This window comes from Pimephales promelas, chromosome 12 (genome assembly GCF_988280905.1).
Source record: "Pimephales promelas chromosome 12, fPimPro1.hap1.1, whole genome shotgun sequence".
Taxonomy (NCBI): Eukaryota; Metazoa; Chordata; class Actinopteri; order Cypriniformes; family Leuciscidae; genus Pimephales; species Pimephales promelas.
This window is the reverse complement of record NC_142780.1, coordinates 16,582,350-16,596,204: the sequence shown is the minus strand read 5'-3', so window position 1 is coordinate 16,596,204 and position 13,855 is coordinate 16,582,350. Positions and strand designations below refer to the sequence as shown.

General features: G+C 36.8%; 1 protein-coding gene across 3 annotated transcripts in view; it reads right to left on the bottom strand.

Moving 5' to 3' along the window:
• Window positions 1-5,826: 5,826 nt before the first annotated feature.
• nbeal2 (neurobeachin-like 2) overlaps window positions 5,827-13,855 on the bottom strand; it is a 77,284-nt gene continuing 69,255 nt past the window's right edge. For all 3 annotated transcript variants that reach the window (XM_089117562.1, XM_089117561.1, XM_089117563.1), the window contains 7 exons: window positions 13,577-13,749; window positions 13,230-13,324; window positions 11,923-12,039; window positions 11,653-11,814; window positions 10,033-10,181; window positions 9,200-9,335; window positions 5,827-8,189 (listed from right to left, as the gene is read on the bottom strand). In XM_089117562.1, the coding sequence (XP_088973688.1) occupies window positions 8,082-8,189; window positions 9,200-9,335; window positions 10,033-10,181; window positions 11,653-11,814; window positions 11,923-12,039; window positions 13,230-13,324; window positions 13,577-13,749 (940 nt within the window). In that variant the 3' untranslated portion in view covers window positions 5,827-8,081. The remainder of the gene's footprint in view (window positions 8,190-9,199; window positions 9,336-10,032; window positions 10,182-11,652; window positions 11,815-11,922; window positions 12,040-13,229; window positions 13,325-13,576; window positions 13,750-13,855) is intronic.

Genomic DNA, 13,855 nt, shown 5'->3' with positions numbered 1-13,855 from the left:
TTTTTTCTATCCCGACAATTTGTCACAAATAACGTCAATTTTAAGATTTAGATATTAACCCTCAAATAGGCCTATAAAAAATTACCATGTCACTTCCCATAAAAAAAATAAATAAATTACTAGGCTAACTGGAATATTCTTTGTCATATATTCATATAGGTATGTTTTAACATAAAAGGGTGATTTTGCACAACAAAGTCACAGCTTCACTGCAGAGGTCCCATTTTACAATTACTTGGTGTCCAAATAAAAGATTATCCCATTGTCAGAATATGACAGTAAGTAGGCCTACACAGTACCTACTCGGAGGACCTACTGCTTCCAGAGAGATTCTGATAGGCTGCGTCTCAATCAGCTCCCTAGGTTGTTAATCAGTATATTGTGTAGGCTACACGAATTTGGGCACTGGTGGTAAGGACTCTGACTCATTCACTACACATTGGGACAGTGAGGGCTCAACGTCTTCAATGTACAACTTTTTACTGGTATTTATGAACAATAGCCGCACAGAAATCTTGCTGACATCAATTGTTTATTTAAAAGTACATTATGATACGTTGATTGTTACATTTCCACATACAACATTTCAGCTATAAATGTTAACTATATTCACTAGGCTAACTGTCTAGCGATGTATTATGGCGAAATAAAGTTATGTGTAGTGTTGGCTCACACGATTTATGTTTCACTCTTCAGAATTTCCAGTTAGAGAACATCCGACCATTAATGCTCGCTGGTTTTCACGGTGCATTGTGGGACTTTTTATGGAGCAAAGGTTTCAGTGCACTGGAACGATTTTGCGATTGAGACAGCTCTTAAAATGACAGATTGTCTGATCAGTGCCCTGACTATTGAACTAGGGAGCTGATTGAGATGCACCCATGGAAACTATATCCCATGACAGTGAAGCAAGTCATGTGTCAATGGCAACATGGAGAATATAGTACGTCGGGATTGCATTTAGACTACACACAATCACACTATACAACATATGTTTTGAGTACACTCCTCATCAAATGTAGTAGCTACTTAGTATGCAATTTTGGATCCAGCTTCTGAAAAATAAGGAAGAAATCAGATTATTAAATATGGTTAGGCTACCATGGTAATATGCCTAGAAATCGCTCAATGATTGACTGACAAAACGTAAACAGTTCAGATGTTCAAATTTATCACAAAAAAACCAACCCAAAAATTGCATACTTAAAGGGTTAGTTCACCCCAAAATGATCCCAAAATGTACTCACCCTCAAGCCAGATGGATATGACTTTCTTCTTTCAGCCAATCACAATCAGAATTATATTAAAAATATCCTGGCTCATCCAGTCCACGCTTTATAATGGGAGTGAATGGTACCTTATTTTGAAGCCCAAAAAAGTACTCCATACAGCTCCAGGGTGTTAATAAAGGCCTTTTGAAGCAAATCGATGTGTTTTTGTAAGAAAATGTCCATATTTATAACTTTATACTATAATCACTGGCTTCCAGACCAGTAACAGTCATCCATGAGTCTAGTTTTGGTAGAAGAGTGACCTCTGACCCTTTAAGAGTAAGATAACGGTACAGAGGAATGCTATTGTTGGAATCAATCGCTTTCAGAACGATTTGTTTTGGCTGATGAATGATAAAAACATGTGGCATCATAACTGCAGAGCATGCTTAAAATAAACACAATGTTATGGTCCTCAGTGTGGGCGCTAATAGTTATTATTATAGTTATATTTAGAGCTATCGGGCCAACACCCATGTCAGTTAGTCCTGAGTCATTAACTTGTTTTTAGACTCTGGATAATGGTCAACAGACGCGGAGAAGCAGAGAACTGTAAATTCCAAGACTATAAATTCTCCAAAGATGCGAAGACTTTGGCAGCCTGTTACCAGAGTGTCAATTTGCAGATCAGAGCAAAGAAATAATAATACTTCAAAAAGATGGAAGATGATCATGGCCTGACAACGCAAAAAACAGTATAAGGGGGTGGGAGGCTTTGTGGTTGTTTGCAGGTTGTTGTGGTTCAGGAACTACCCAGACAACAAGTGATTGTCAAGACGTTTTAACCTACACCCCTTCCCCCACCTCTTGTTCTGGGGGTGGAGGGGATATGCCTGGTTCTACTATGAGCAAGGTGTCAAGCCCTCCTCCCATTGTTTTCCACCCACATCAGAGCAGAATTGCCACCATAACCAGCACATCCCATCTCCTCTCTGTCCCGCTGCATGTAGTGACTGGAAGAGGCGCATTCCATCCCTCCATGCCAGAGTCTTACCCCCCTCCTCCCCTGCCGTCCACTCAAACGTACCCCTTGGGGTGTTTATGGGTCAGCCAACAGGATGCTCGGCCCATTGAGAGATCAAAGGATTCCCGGCTCAGATAAATGTGGTGTAACTGTGACCTCTTCAACTCTAATAGGGTTTAACACGTCAGGACAGGAGGAGGGATTAAAAGGTAAAAGGACAAACTGAGACTTGATTTGAGAAAAGAAAATAACCTTTTTTAAGATCTTAAAGGAGTCAAACTGAGGAGAAAAAAATAGTTATATTTCCTTTTTATGAAGTAAAATGTTTTTTATTATTATGAAGTAAATTAAAATAAATCACATTAGATTGTTTGCATTCTTATAGTTAACTAAAACTAAAAGCATTAAAAATACTCGAAATAAACATTAATTTGAATTGAAATGAAAATAAAGTAATAATTATTAAAAAGACAAAAGACTAAATGGAAATTAAAATGAAAACAGAAAATATAACCATAAAAACGAATTCCCAAACCCTAATACACATCACTCACTCAAGCAGAAATGGGCATGTGTTCAACAGAGAATGGTCTCTTTTGAAGCCATCATTTGTTCGAACAGACATGAAGCTTGAATGTAATTCAACCAGTTTGACAACATCACAGTCTATACATAAAAAGAATCATGGAGTGATTTCATAAAAATGGGACTTAAACTCTTATGGCTTCAGTTTCTCATATAGAAAAATAATGCACGTCCCTTAAAAAAAAAAAAACTCCCTTAAGTTACACAATCTTATAGTAAACGTTTCAGTGGCAGTGTTTAAACTGAATGATAGTGATATATTGTATTTAAGGAACAATTCACTGAAAGAAAATGAAAATCTGTTTCATTTATGTTGCAATCATTTATTCACTCTTATGAAGTTCCAAACCTGTATGACTTTCTTTCTTTAGTCAAACACAAAAAGAGGATTTTGAAAAGTCGCTCTAGTCACTCACTACTAGTCGTTCATGCAGTTATAATGAATGTTGGCTGAAGCATAAAAAAGCCATATAAAAAATTATAGTCGCTTTGAATGTGGAATTTTAATTCATCCTAATTACACTCTTCATGTTAAAAGCTGCAAAAGGGGATTTTCACAGCAATGCCATTGAGAAATATTTTTTGTTTCCCAAAGAACCGTTTAATTTGAGTGTCAAACTAACATTTTTTTTTTCTAGCAAAGAACATTTTAAACATCAAGAACCTACTTGGAATTGAAAGGTCCATGGATGTTAAAGATTCTTCATGAAACCATCAATGCTTTTGAGTGTAACATGAACAAATTGTTCTTTTGAGTTTAAAGGGGTGGTAAAGTATGATTTCAGTTAGTGTGAAGATGAAGTTAGTGTGAAATGTTGCTGTTTGAGCATAAACAACATTATCAAAGTTACAAAGCAAAGGAAGATATTTGCTTCTAAAGAAAAGGACTACAACAAACAGCTGGTAGTGACTACACGAGCTTCCTCTCGGGTTAGTAACATCACCAACCCTAAATGTACATTAACCCCGCCCCCGGGAACACGCAGTCCATGTAGAGAAGAGGAAAAGTTGTTGTATAGCTTTTCACATGCAATAGAAAGTCACTCAACAGTTCCTATATGAGCGATTTATAGATTACATGACAGAATATCCTAATTGAAGATAGTTAACTCCACATCAGCAACATAAATCCATCAACTATCCATTCAGAGACGTTCTGTTGCATTCTACATGTTGCCACTTCTTCCTGAGCCTCTCCATCTTTGACTGAATCTGTTTTAACATTACAGAGAGAACAGTTTCTGTTATTTTCTGCGTGTGAGGAAGTCACATCTGCTAACCATACAGTATAAGAAGTGGACAGAGTCATCTCATTGGAACTCCATTGAGACAAGTGAAGCCCGTTTTTGGCGATTTTTTAGCACTTCCGTCTGTGACGCGCAGACTCAAACAGAGCTTGACGACGTAGATGTGACGTGAGCAAACCGTTTGTCTTCTAGTGGCTGTGGCATGAGAAATCTGAATCATTCCCTTCTGAAACTTGCAGAGGCGGCGAGTGTGAGTAGCTGTCCATGAGCTAGGAGCAGGAGAAACTTTTGCTAGGTATTCTGATTAATTATTTTGTCATTTTTCCTCCACGTTTCCCCGATTGCCCGCGAGCTTCTCCACCTGTCCATACGGTAATCTCTCTACTGTGCGACAGAGAGTCGCTTGGGACGCAATCGTTAGCCTACTTTCACTAAAACTGCTTCTACGGGGCCATAACATATAAGTTACAAGGTAATGGAGCATTTTATACATTGTCGTGTTTCTTTAAAAATAAATAAAGGACAAATGGGGTCGTCAAACACCTCAGATGTAAAGTTATTCACTGTCAAAGTAACGCCAAAATGAATGGGAGTCAATGGAAATGCTAACACAAGTGAAGTTCTGCTACAAGATGGCAGCTCCCGCAAGGCTTCAACTTCTGGTCGATGGATTACCACCTTGCTGCTAACTCACACCAGAGCCCGTCTAACGGAGAGCCTTGGCACTTCCTATTAGCCCCATTGTGTATCATCTTGGTTGTAGTTCCAGTAGAATTCCACTGGATGTTATCGCGGGCGAGAGCAGAATGAATGGGAGTCTATGGGGCTAAACGGCTAAAAGTGTCTCTTTCACCTGCTTGTCGTTAAATTAACATATACTGTATTTTATTGTTGATTCCGCAAGTTCAATATAGATTATAGGCCAAAAGTCGAATGAACGAGTACTTATGTCCTTTTGATTTCTTACAGGTTAGGCCGTTGTTGGCCGGAACACGCTAGCATTCTGCTATTGTGTGACGTCATCACATTTTTGAACGGATTTTTAGAACAGATAAGTGAACTTAAAAATGCAATTTTCAGCTGAGTGTATTATCTTAGCCCTTGAATGCAACTTTCAAATTACTCGACAAAAAATTACATCCTGAGAAAAGTGGTTTTATGGGGGTGAACCCCCATTGACTCCCATTCATTCTGCACTCGACCGCGAGCGCCCCCGCATGGACAGAGACGTGTTACTGCAGCCAGTCCAGAACCCGGAAGTAACCAACCAGTGCCAATTATCTTCAATTAGACATTCTCTGCTCACACAAGCTCTTGAAACCCCGCCCTCTGCAGCAGCTCATTTGCATTTAAAGGGCCAGGCACAAAACGGTGCGTTTTTGCAAACCCTCAAACAGTGACAACTGTAACATGCTATATAAAAATATCTGTGGGGTATTTTTTGCTAAAACTTCACACACACACTCTGCGGACATTAGACATTTATTTTACATCTTGAAAATGGCATTTTACCACCCCTTTAAACTTTTCAGTGAACGATCCAGTTTACAAAGCCTGAAAGACTGGTACGTAAATCAAACTCACTCATGTGTTAACGGCTCACAGCAGTTAACAGCTCACCAGAGGCAAAGATTTTCAGCTATTAACACCTTACATATTAGTTTGTTGTTAACACAACACATATTGTATAGTGTGCAAGTTGTATGGACAACTTTTCTGGTGCTTTTATGTTCTATTTAAAGCTTGAAAAACTCAGTCGTTCTAAAAGAGCAATCACTACATTTTATTCCACTGAAGAAAGAAATTCATATGAGTTTAGAACAATACAAATGTGAGTAAATATCTGAAAAAAAAAAACCCTTTAAACAGTGTGTATAACTGCTAGCCGTTGTGCTCGGTGCGTCCCTTTGTCTCTGCTGACTTTGCTATACAGTACAGAGCAAAAGACTGAACGCAACCATCCCAGAGAAGCCAGCAAGATGTGTCCGAATACCCATGTGTCTCGCAGACACCACTCATACAGCACAGCCTTCAAAGTATTCAGTGCGTCAAGAGAAAAAACAACCCCAAAACATCTAGACAAAAGAATTCCAATGGTAACATAGACAGAATTGTGGCCCCAGCCAACAGACACATTCACAGGCCAATTAAGACTAGCTGGCATATGTTTCACATATTACAAATAGTTTAATAATTACAGTGAAGAACACAGTTGAGGCACTTTGCGAAGTTCAAAAGTGGATAACATTTGAATTTAAGCGGCATCCAAGGATGCTCTGAAACCATATCGTAAATATGAAAAGAAACCAAAAGCTTTTCATATCAAGTGCAATTTATGGCCATTTTTAGAAAACGCTACCCTACAGTGAAAGAACAAACAAGTGCACTCTGACATTTAAGAGGATATTTGTGATGGCTGTGTGAATCCCTCAGTGCGCTGACAGGAAGGCACTTTCTTTTTTTATAACACATAACATATGAAAGATTTTACCCAGTGTGATTATGGAGAATATCATCATTTTTATCAGCAGGACCCAATGAAATAAAGTGATAGTTCACCCCTAAATTAAAACCATGTGATCATTTACTCACCATCATGTTGTTCGTAAATCTTTTTTTGACCATACAATGTTGTTTTGGACCCCATTGACTTTAATTGGTACAAAAGACGATTCTTCAATATATGTAATTTGTTTATTTGTTCTAATTTCTCTACTGACTCTTTACTTGTCTTTTATTTATTTTTTTGTGACTTTTTAGTCGTCAGGAAAACGGTTTGTGTTAGAAATTGTAATCAAGAATTATGACTGGTATGTAAAATGCTGGTGCCAAACTTGTTTTTGGATTATGTAACCTCGTATTTTAATAAATAACTAAAAACTTGTTTCTGTGTGTGGCGACATGTGACATTTATTAAAATGTGTTTATGAAAATATTAAAAGTACGTTTTTTAAGCCTATTAAATGATTAAAAGATAGCTTTGAATTATACTGTGATGTTGAATCGCTATAATTACTAATTTTACCCCCCCCCCCCCCCCGCCCCCCAAAACAAAAAAAAAATCGATTAATCATGATAACTTACAGAAAAATGTTTGAATTTTAGATTAATTACTTTGATTATTTTTTTTTAAACAACTGACAGCACTAATATATATATATATATTTATATATCTTTTGTGTTCTGCAGGAGAAATAAAGTCATACAGGGCTGGAATGACATGAGGGAGACTCAGTGATGACAAATTTAAATTTTCGAGTGAGCTATCCCTTTAAATACATATAATTTCACAATCAATCATAATTATGAAGATTTATATTGTTTACCTGTTTTAAGGCACTGGTGGTACTGAATCAAGTGTCAATAGGGCTCAAATCGTCACACATCGTCGGACAAGAGTGAAATGATCTTGTTCCAATTTAGGCGTCACATAATTATTGCATTATACAAAGTATCTGCAAGTAATACAAACACCCACACCTATAAACACATATAAACACAGAGCTAAAATATCTCTGTTGGTGCCTGTCCCATGGAAAAATCTGGATTGATTCATAGATTACACATTGCTCAATATACGAAGCTTTTCAAGTGTCAGATAGAGTACCAGTGCTGCTGTGCTGACCGTGATCAGCAAAGCAGAAGCAAAAATCAGCATAGGAAGATACGGCTCAGGTGATTACGGTTTGTCACTCAGTGACAGAGACGCTGAGCCACAGTGCCTCGGTCTCCAGACCAGTCTGTGATTCACAGGACAGAACATACTGCTTTTTAAAAAGTTAAAGTTCAGTCTCAGCCGCCAACGCTCAAAAAGTTCACCGCCTGATTCGCCTGATCAAAAATCTTTGGAATGTTAAAAGCAGTATAAATCATTGCATTGTCAACAAGAATGTTCCCTTTTCATAAAAAAAGTGCATGTTTTGGATGTTCCCATTATGCTCTCTTCTTCCCAATCTCTGATTGGAGTGCTGCGAGAACGGTGGAGGCAAAGGGTTCGCCGAAGGCACGAGGAGCTCATTTACCAGGAGGTTCAACAGGGTTGTATTCGGTCTCTCCTGAGGACACCTGGGAGATTCTGCGTGTGGAGCCCCACAGTCGCCGGGAAAACTGTCCTGATCGCACCTGAATTAAGACAATTAGGTTGAAATATTCTTCTGCTGATTCATTTTACCAGTGCATATATTATGAACTAACATGAGCTAATAATTTATAATATTACATTTTAGGGACGTCATTTCGAATAATTTTTTCTTGTACACCATAAAAACTAATTGTAATCAAAATATTATTTGTTTTACACGGTTTACACAATTTTTACTTTATATTTACAAAAGTTTACAAACTTTTACACTTAAAATGTTCACTACCGCTTTGGGTCCATAAGATTCTTTTTCTTTTAAGAAATGAATACTTTTATTTAGCAAGAACGTATTAAATGGATAAAAAAAATTAGTTATTTAAAATAAATTAAAAAAAGCTGTTCTTTTGACCTTTCTATTCATGAAATAATGCTGAAAAAATGTATTACTGTTTCCACACAAATATTTTTAAAATATTCATTTTAGCAAACACTGAATATTAAATATAAATAAATTAAATACATAATATAATTATATATAATTATATATAATATAAATATAATTAAATATATAAATAAATATTATTCATTAATAATACAACCATTGATAATAACAGGAAATGTTTCTTGAGCAGCAAATCAGCATATTAGAATGATTTCAGAAAGGATCATGTGACACTGAGCACTGAAGTAATGATGCTGAAAATTTAACTTTGCCATTACAGGAATAAATTTTAAAATACATTTAAATAGAAACCAGTTAGTTTAAATGATAACAATGTCACAGTATTACTGTTTTAATCAAATCAACGCAGGCTTTTTGCACATAAGAGCACGAAACATTTAAAAAAATAATACCAGCTGCAAACATTTGAATTGTAGTGTAATAGTAAACTGTACATTATGCTGATGTACTAACACTATAATCTGACAGAATATAGGTGACAGTTTCATTGGTCACTCCTTTAATGAGTAGCATGCATTCTATTTCAGACAGTAAAAACTTAATGGCCTAAAAACCTTTCCACACACAGACCCTCTCAAACTCACTCACCTCTTCTGGCTTTCCTGCTCCAACCACTATGAGTTTGCCATCCTCTAGGCCCACCAGGATATGACTGCTCTCTTTCGTGACAGACACACAGCGCACAGGGACCTTCAGGGCCAAGGGCGCCACAGCCAGATTTAAGCTACACACAGAAAGAGAGACTTGGGAATGAGAAGTAAACATGGACCCAGCTGCTGAAGATTTAATGTGATGACACAAAGGATTTAAGAATTCTTCAACAATAAAGATAAATAAATGTTTGATCAAACATGTTGTGCTAAGCTGGGCAGCTGTACGCCTACACTACCGTCAAAAGTTTGGGCTCAGTAGGATTTTTTTCACGGTTCGAAATGACTTAGGACTCTTGGGGGGTCCCCTAAAATGTATGTAGGCCTAATTATTAAATGCTTAAAAAAAAAAAATTCTGAAAACTACCTTGCTACACTATGGACCAATGTCAGGGTTTTTCGTGGCTCAAAATGAGGCAGAGGTGGAAAAATCGTAACACTAGGGTTGTTAGACATAAATGTAGTCCTGTGATGGCACCTCTGAACTGCTCAAGAAACATTTATTGTTGAAAACCTCTTAATATCACGTGGAAACAGTGACTTTCAGGATTCTTTGATGAATAAAAAGTTCAAAAGAACACTATTTATTTGAAACAAATTGATTTGTAACAATGTAAAAGAATATGTAACAATGTAACATGTAACAATGTTATCTTTACAATAACATTTGGTCAATTGAATGTGTCCTAGCTGAATAAAAGCATTCATTTCTATTAAAAAATAAACACAGACCCCAAACTTTTGAACGATAACTGTTAGAGGTGTGTTTACCTGTACAAGTCTCGAATGTGAAGGTTCCCCTGTTGTGTGCCCACGATGAGGTAGTCAGGTACCAGGTGCAAAGCTGAAATCTTCTCATCCAAGGTCTCAGATGCTAAGAGAGAGCCATTTACAGAATACACATGCAGTGCATACTTCTCCTACAGGCACAAAAGGCAAAAACAATCCATCAATGTAACAGTCAAGGGGGCGCACTGCACTAATGGACCTACATATAAAAACAATATATGTTTTTTATTATTATTTATCTGCTTTTTTTATAACGTGTTAATTTCCACTCTTACAATAACTATTCGCACCGGGTAGTTCTAGAAACTTAGTTCTGGGAACTAGCCACCAGGGTGGTTCCCCGAGAACTAATGGTTCCCCTTGGCATGGTTTCCTGGTTGCATTCGCACCGCTAGTAGGAACTCTGAAGTGATGTAAGCTGCACTTGTTGTGAGTCTCAAAGCCTGCATCTACCGTCCCCCACTTAGAGTCCCACATTCTCAGACCCCTCGTTTTTCGAGACAGCGCCTCCAATCAAATTGGATCGGATAAACATGTGAAGAACTTAAGCGAAACGTATCGTCAATTTTATTTAGCGAATCATACTCATTCGATTTCTTTTTTTAATCAAACTACTTTATAGGTCATCGGTACATCAATATATGAATGGTCCATTTAATATTTGTAAAGATAGTTTGTAACAAAATTTGAGCGATTAATGTATGCTTGTTTGCCTTTTCCCCCGAAAATATTTTGATAGCTAAAATACTAGCCTTTAACCTTGGACTTTTGGAAGACAAGCCATTGTAAAAATTTTATTAAAATTAGTTGACATTAAAGTAGACCAATTAAATACATGAAGTGTGTTAATATAAAAAGTCATCATTAATTATTTGATCAGATTTACCATTTGAACTTTTTAAAATTACAAGACCTTTTCTCCCAAAACTATAAATTTGAATTGGTTAATGCCGGAGTAATTATTTTACTTTATATAATTTATGTAGACTACTTAAATTAGTTCTTATAAAACAAAAGTATTAAAATGAATCAATATCAATTTAACTGTGATATGAAGTTGTTGCCAGCCATTTTCATTTTTTTTTCCTCATTCAATTTCCTAATAATCAAATTTACTATGCCATCACTATGTATTAATGCTATTAATTATGCTCTTCTACACTCCTCGAATTCATAAAACATTAGCCTAAAAGGACTGGAGAAGATATACTGCATATATATATATATATATATATATAGTCTTTCTTGAGTAAAGAGAAAGCTGTACCTATTGAAAGAACCAGTTCTTAATTAACCCTTGCATTGCAAACAAGCAGAGACGTTCCAAACTGTGTGGGGCATTCATTCACAATAGAGGTGGGGCGGAGTTATGAGGTTTGACTTACATTTTGAGAAACCAATGGAGTTACAAGCTTTGGTCACAACCTCTTTTTAATACCTATCGTTGGTTAGATTCGCAACACTCACAGACAGACGTAAAGAGTAGTGATTTATGGGGGGGAAATAAAAATGACGCAAAATGAAGATACAAGTTTTCCGGCCGACAGCAACGACTTGCTTCTTTTGATAAACTGTTTTTAGTGGTCTGCAGTCAATCAGTACCTTTCCAGCCGTGCGGCCCTCCATAACAGTCTGTGCCACTATGTGCCCCTCCATGCCGACCTCCAAGTGTGCCACAGGGGCAGGAACGCAGCTCTCACACGGTGGTCTCAGTGTCCGCAGGTACTGTCCACGACGCACACTGTGCATGATTACTGTGCCATCCTGAATGTGAGACAAGTGAAAGGAAACTCATCAACCTTGGTATAATGGCAATGCAATAAAATTCAACCCCTGAAGGAACATTTTAGAAATGGCTTGATTTAAACTGACCTTTGACCCTGAGAGCGCCATATCCAACTCAGTGCTGAGGGCGACACATGTGACCTCTTGATCATGTCCACAGAGGACCTGCACGGGCCGTGGAGACAGACCGCTAGAGAAACCACCCTATCAAAGAATATCATCAGTAGTTATATTATATAATCATGCTGTAGTTCGGAATATTATTATTAACACTACAGTTCAAAGGTTTGAGGTCATTTACATTTTTAGGTGTTTTTGAGTGTTTTACACTGCATTTGATCAAAAATACTGTATAAATACAGTAAAAAGCATTATTGTGAAATATTATGATCATTTGAATGACCTGTTTCTTTTGTAATATTTTTAAAATTACATTTTTTTCTGTGAATTTCAGCAGTCATGACTCATGTCTTCAGTGTCATATGATGCTTTCATAAATACTTCTAATATGCTGATTTGGTGCTCGAGAACTATTTCTTATTATTATCACTTGTGGTGCTTAATATTTTTGTGGTAACCATGATACAATGTTTTCAGGATTTTTTAATGAACAGAAAGTAAAACAAAAAACAACATTTATTTGGAATAGAAATCTTTTGTGATATTATCCATTTAAATGTCTATATTTTAATGCATCCTTGCGGTATTATTTTATTAAATACATTAATAATGTATTTAATAATTAAACAAATCTGACTGACCCCAAACTTCTGAACAGTACTGTATCTCATATCAGTGACATAAACTGAAGAAAATCAGTAAATCTTGATAACAGCAAAATAAATATGCTACTAAACATACTGTTTTATTTAAAAAGTTAAAATTAAAATAAATATTAAAAAAATAAAATAAAACAAAAGAATATAGTCTTAAATTATATCAATTAAGCAAATACTGCTTCAATTATTGAAGTAAATAATTTGTAACAAAATGATAAATTACGAGCAATAGAAAAAAACAAACAAACAAACAAACATAATGTAAACAGAGCTTGATTTTTTTAGGTTACATTATAAATGTCTTTACTGTAACTTATGATCAATTTAATGTGTCCTTGTTGAATAAAAATATTAATATCTTGACTTTTAAACAGTAGTGTATTTTAGATTAAAATTAACCGATGGACATTTTGACCAAGAAGTAAAAAAAAAAGAAGCACGGGAAGCACGGGAGCTCCCTTTACATGGGAGCACAAGTGTTCAAAAGCAGCTGTCTGTCAATGAGACAGAGAAATGTGTATCGAATTGAATCGGTACATGTTACTACGTAATGCGTACTTCTGATATTTTTGTATTAACTTGGTACTAAAGTACAAGTATTTTGTGTTATCAAACCTGCTGTAGGACCTGCCACACCATGCATGTGGTGTCCCGTGAGCCAGAGATGAGGTAGATACCACAGAGATCCAAAGCCAGGCATGTGACTACATCTAAATCCCACAGAAATGCATGTTAATTAGTCATCATGACATGCGCATAATCAAATGCATAATGAAATCAGCAGTTTGTACCATCCAAATTATGAATGCTTTAATCATTAATAGTTCAGTTTCAGCAACAAAAGATTCAATTAACAACTCTGCCGTATCTGACAGCAGCTCATTTCATTTAGGTTTTAGCTGAACAACCAATGACTACAGCTGCGTCTTGGCCGAGTACTATTTCGGACAGACGGCTCTCACCTATGTGACGGCAGATCCTGCCCACCAGCTTGGCCTTGCCTAACATAGTGACCCGCAGGCTGCAGTCCCAGTGCCCCCCGCTGAACAGCAGACGCCCGTCACTGGACACCACCAGCACCTGGGAGCCCATTTCCACCCCTGGGGAGAGCGGCCCACTGAGGAACCGCTGGGTCCTAAAAACAGATCAAACAAAAGGTCAGTACCAACAAACGGGACTAAACTTGTCAGCAGGAACAGTGGGAGAACATTTTCAAATAGATCAATGTTGTGTTTAAGTAT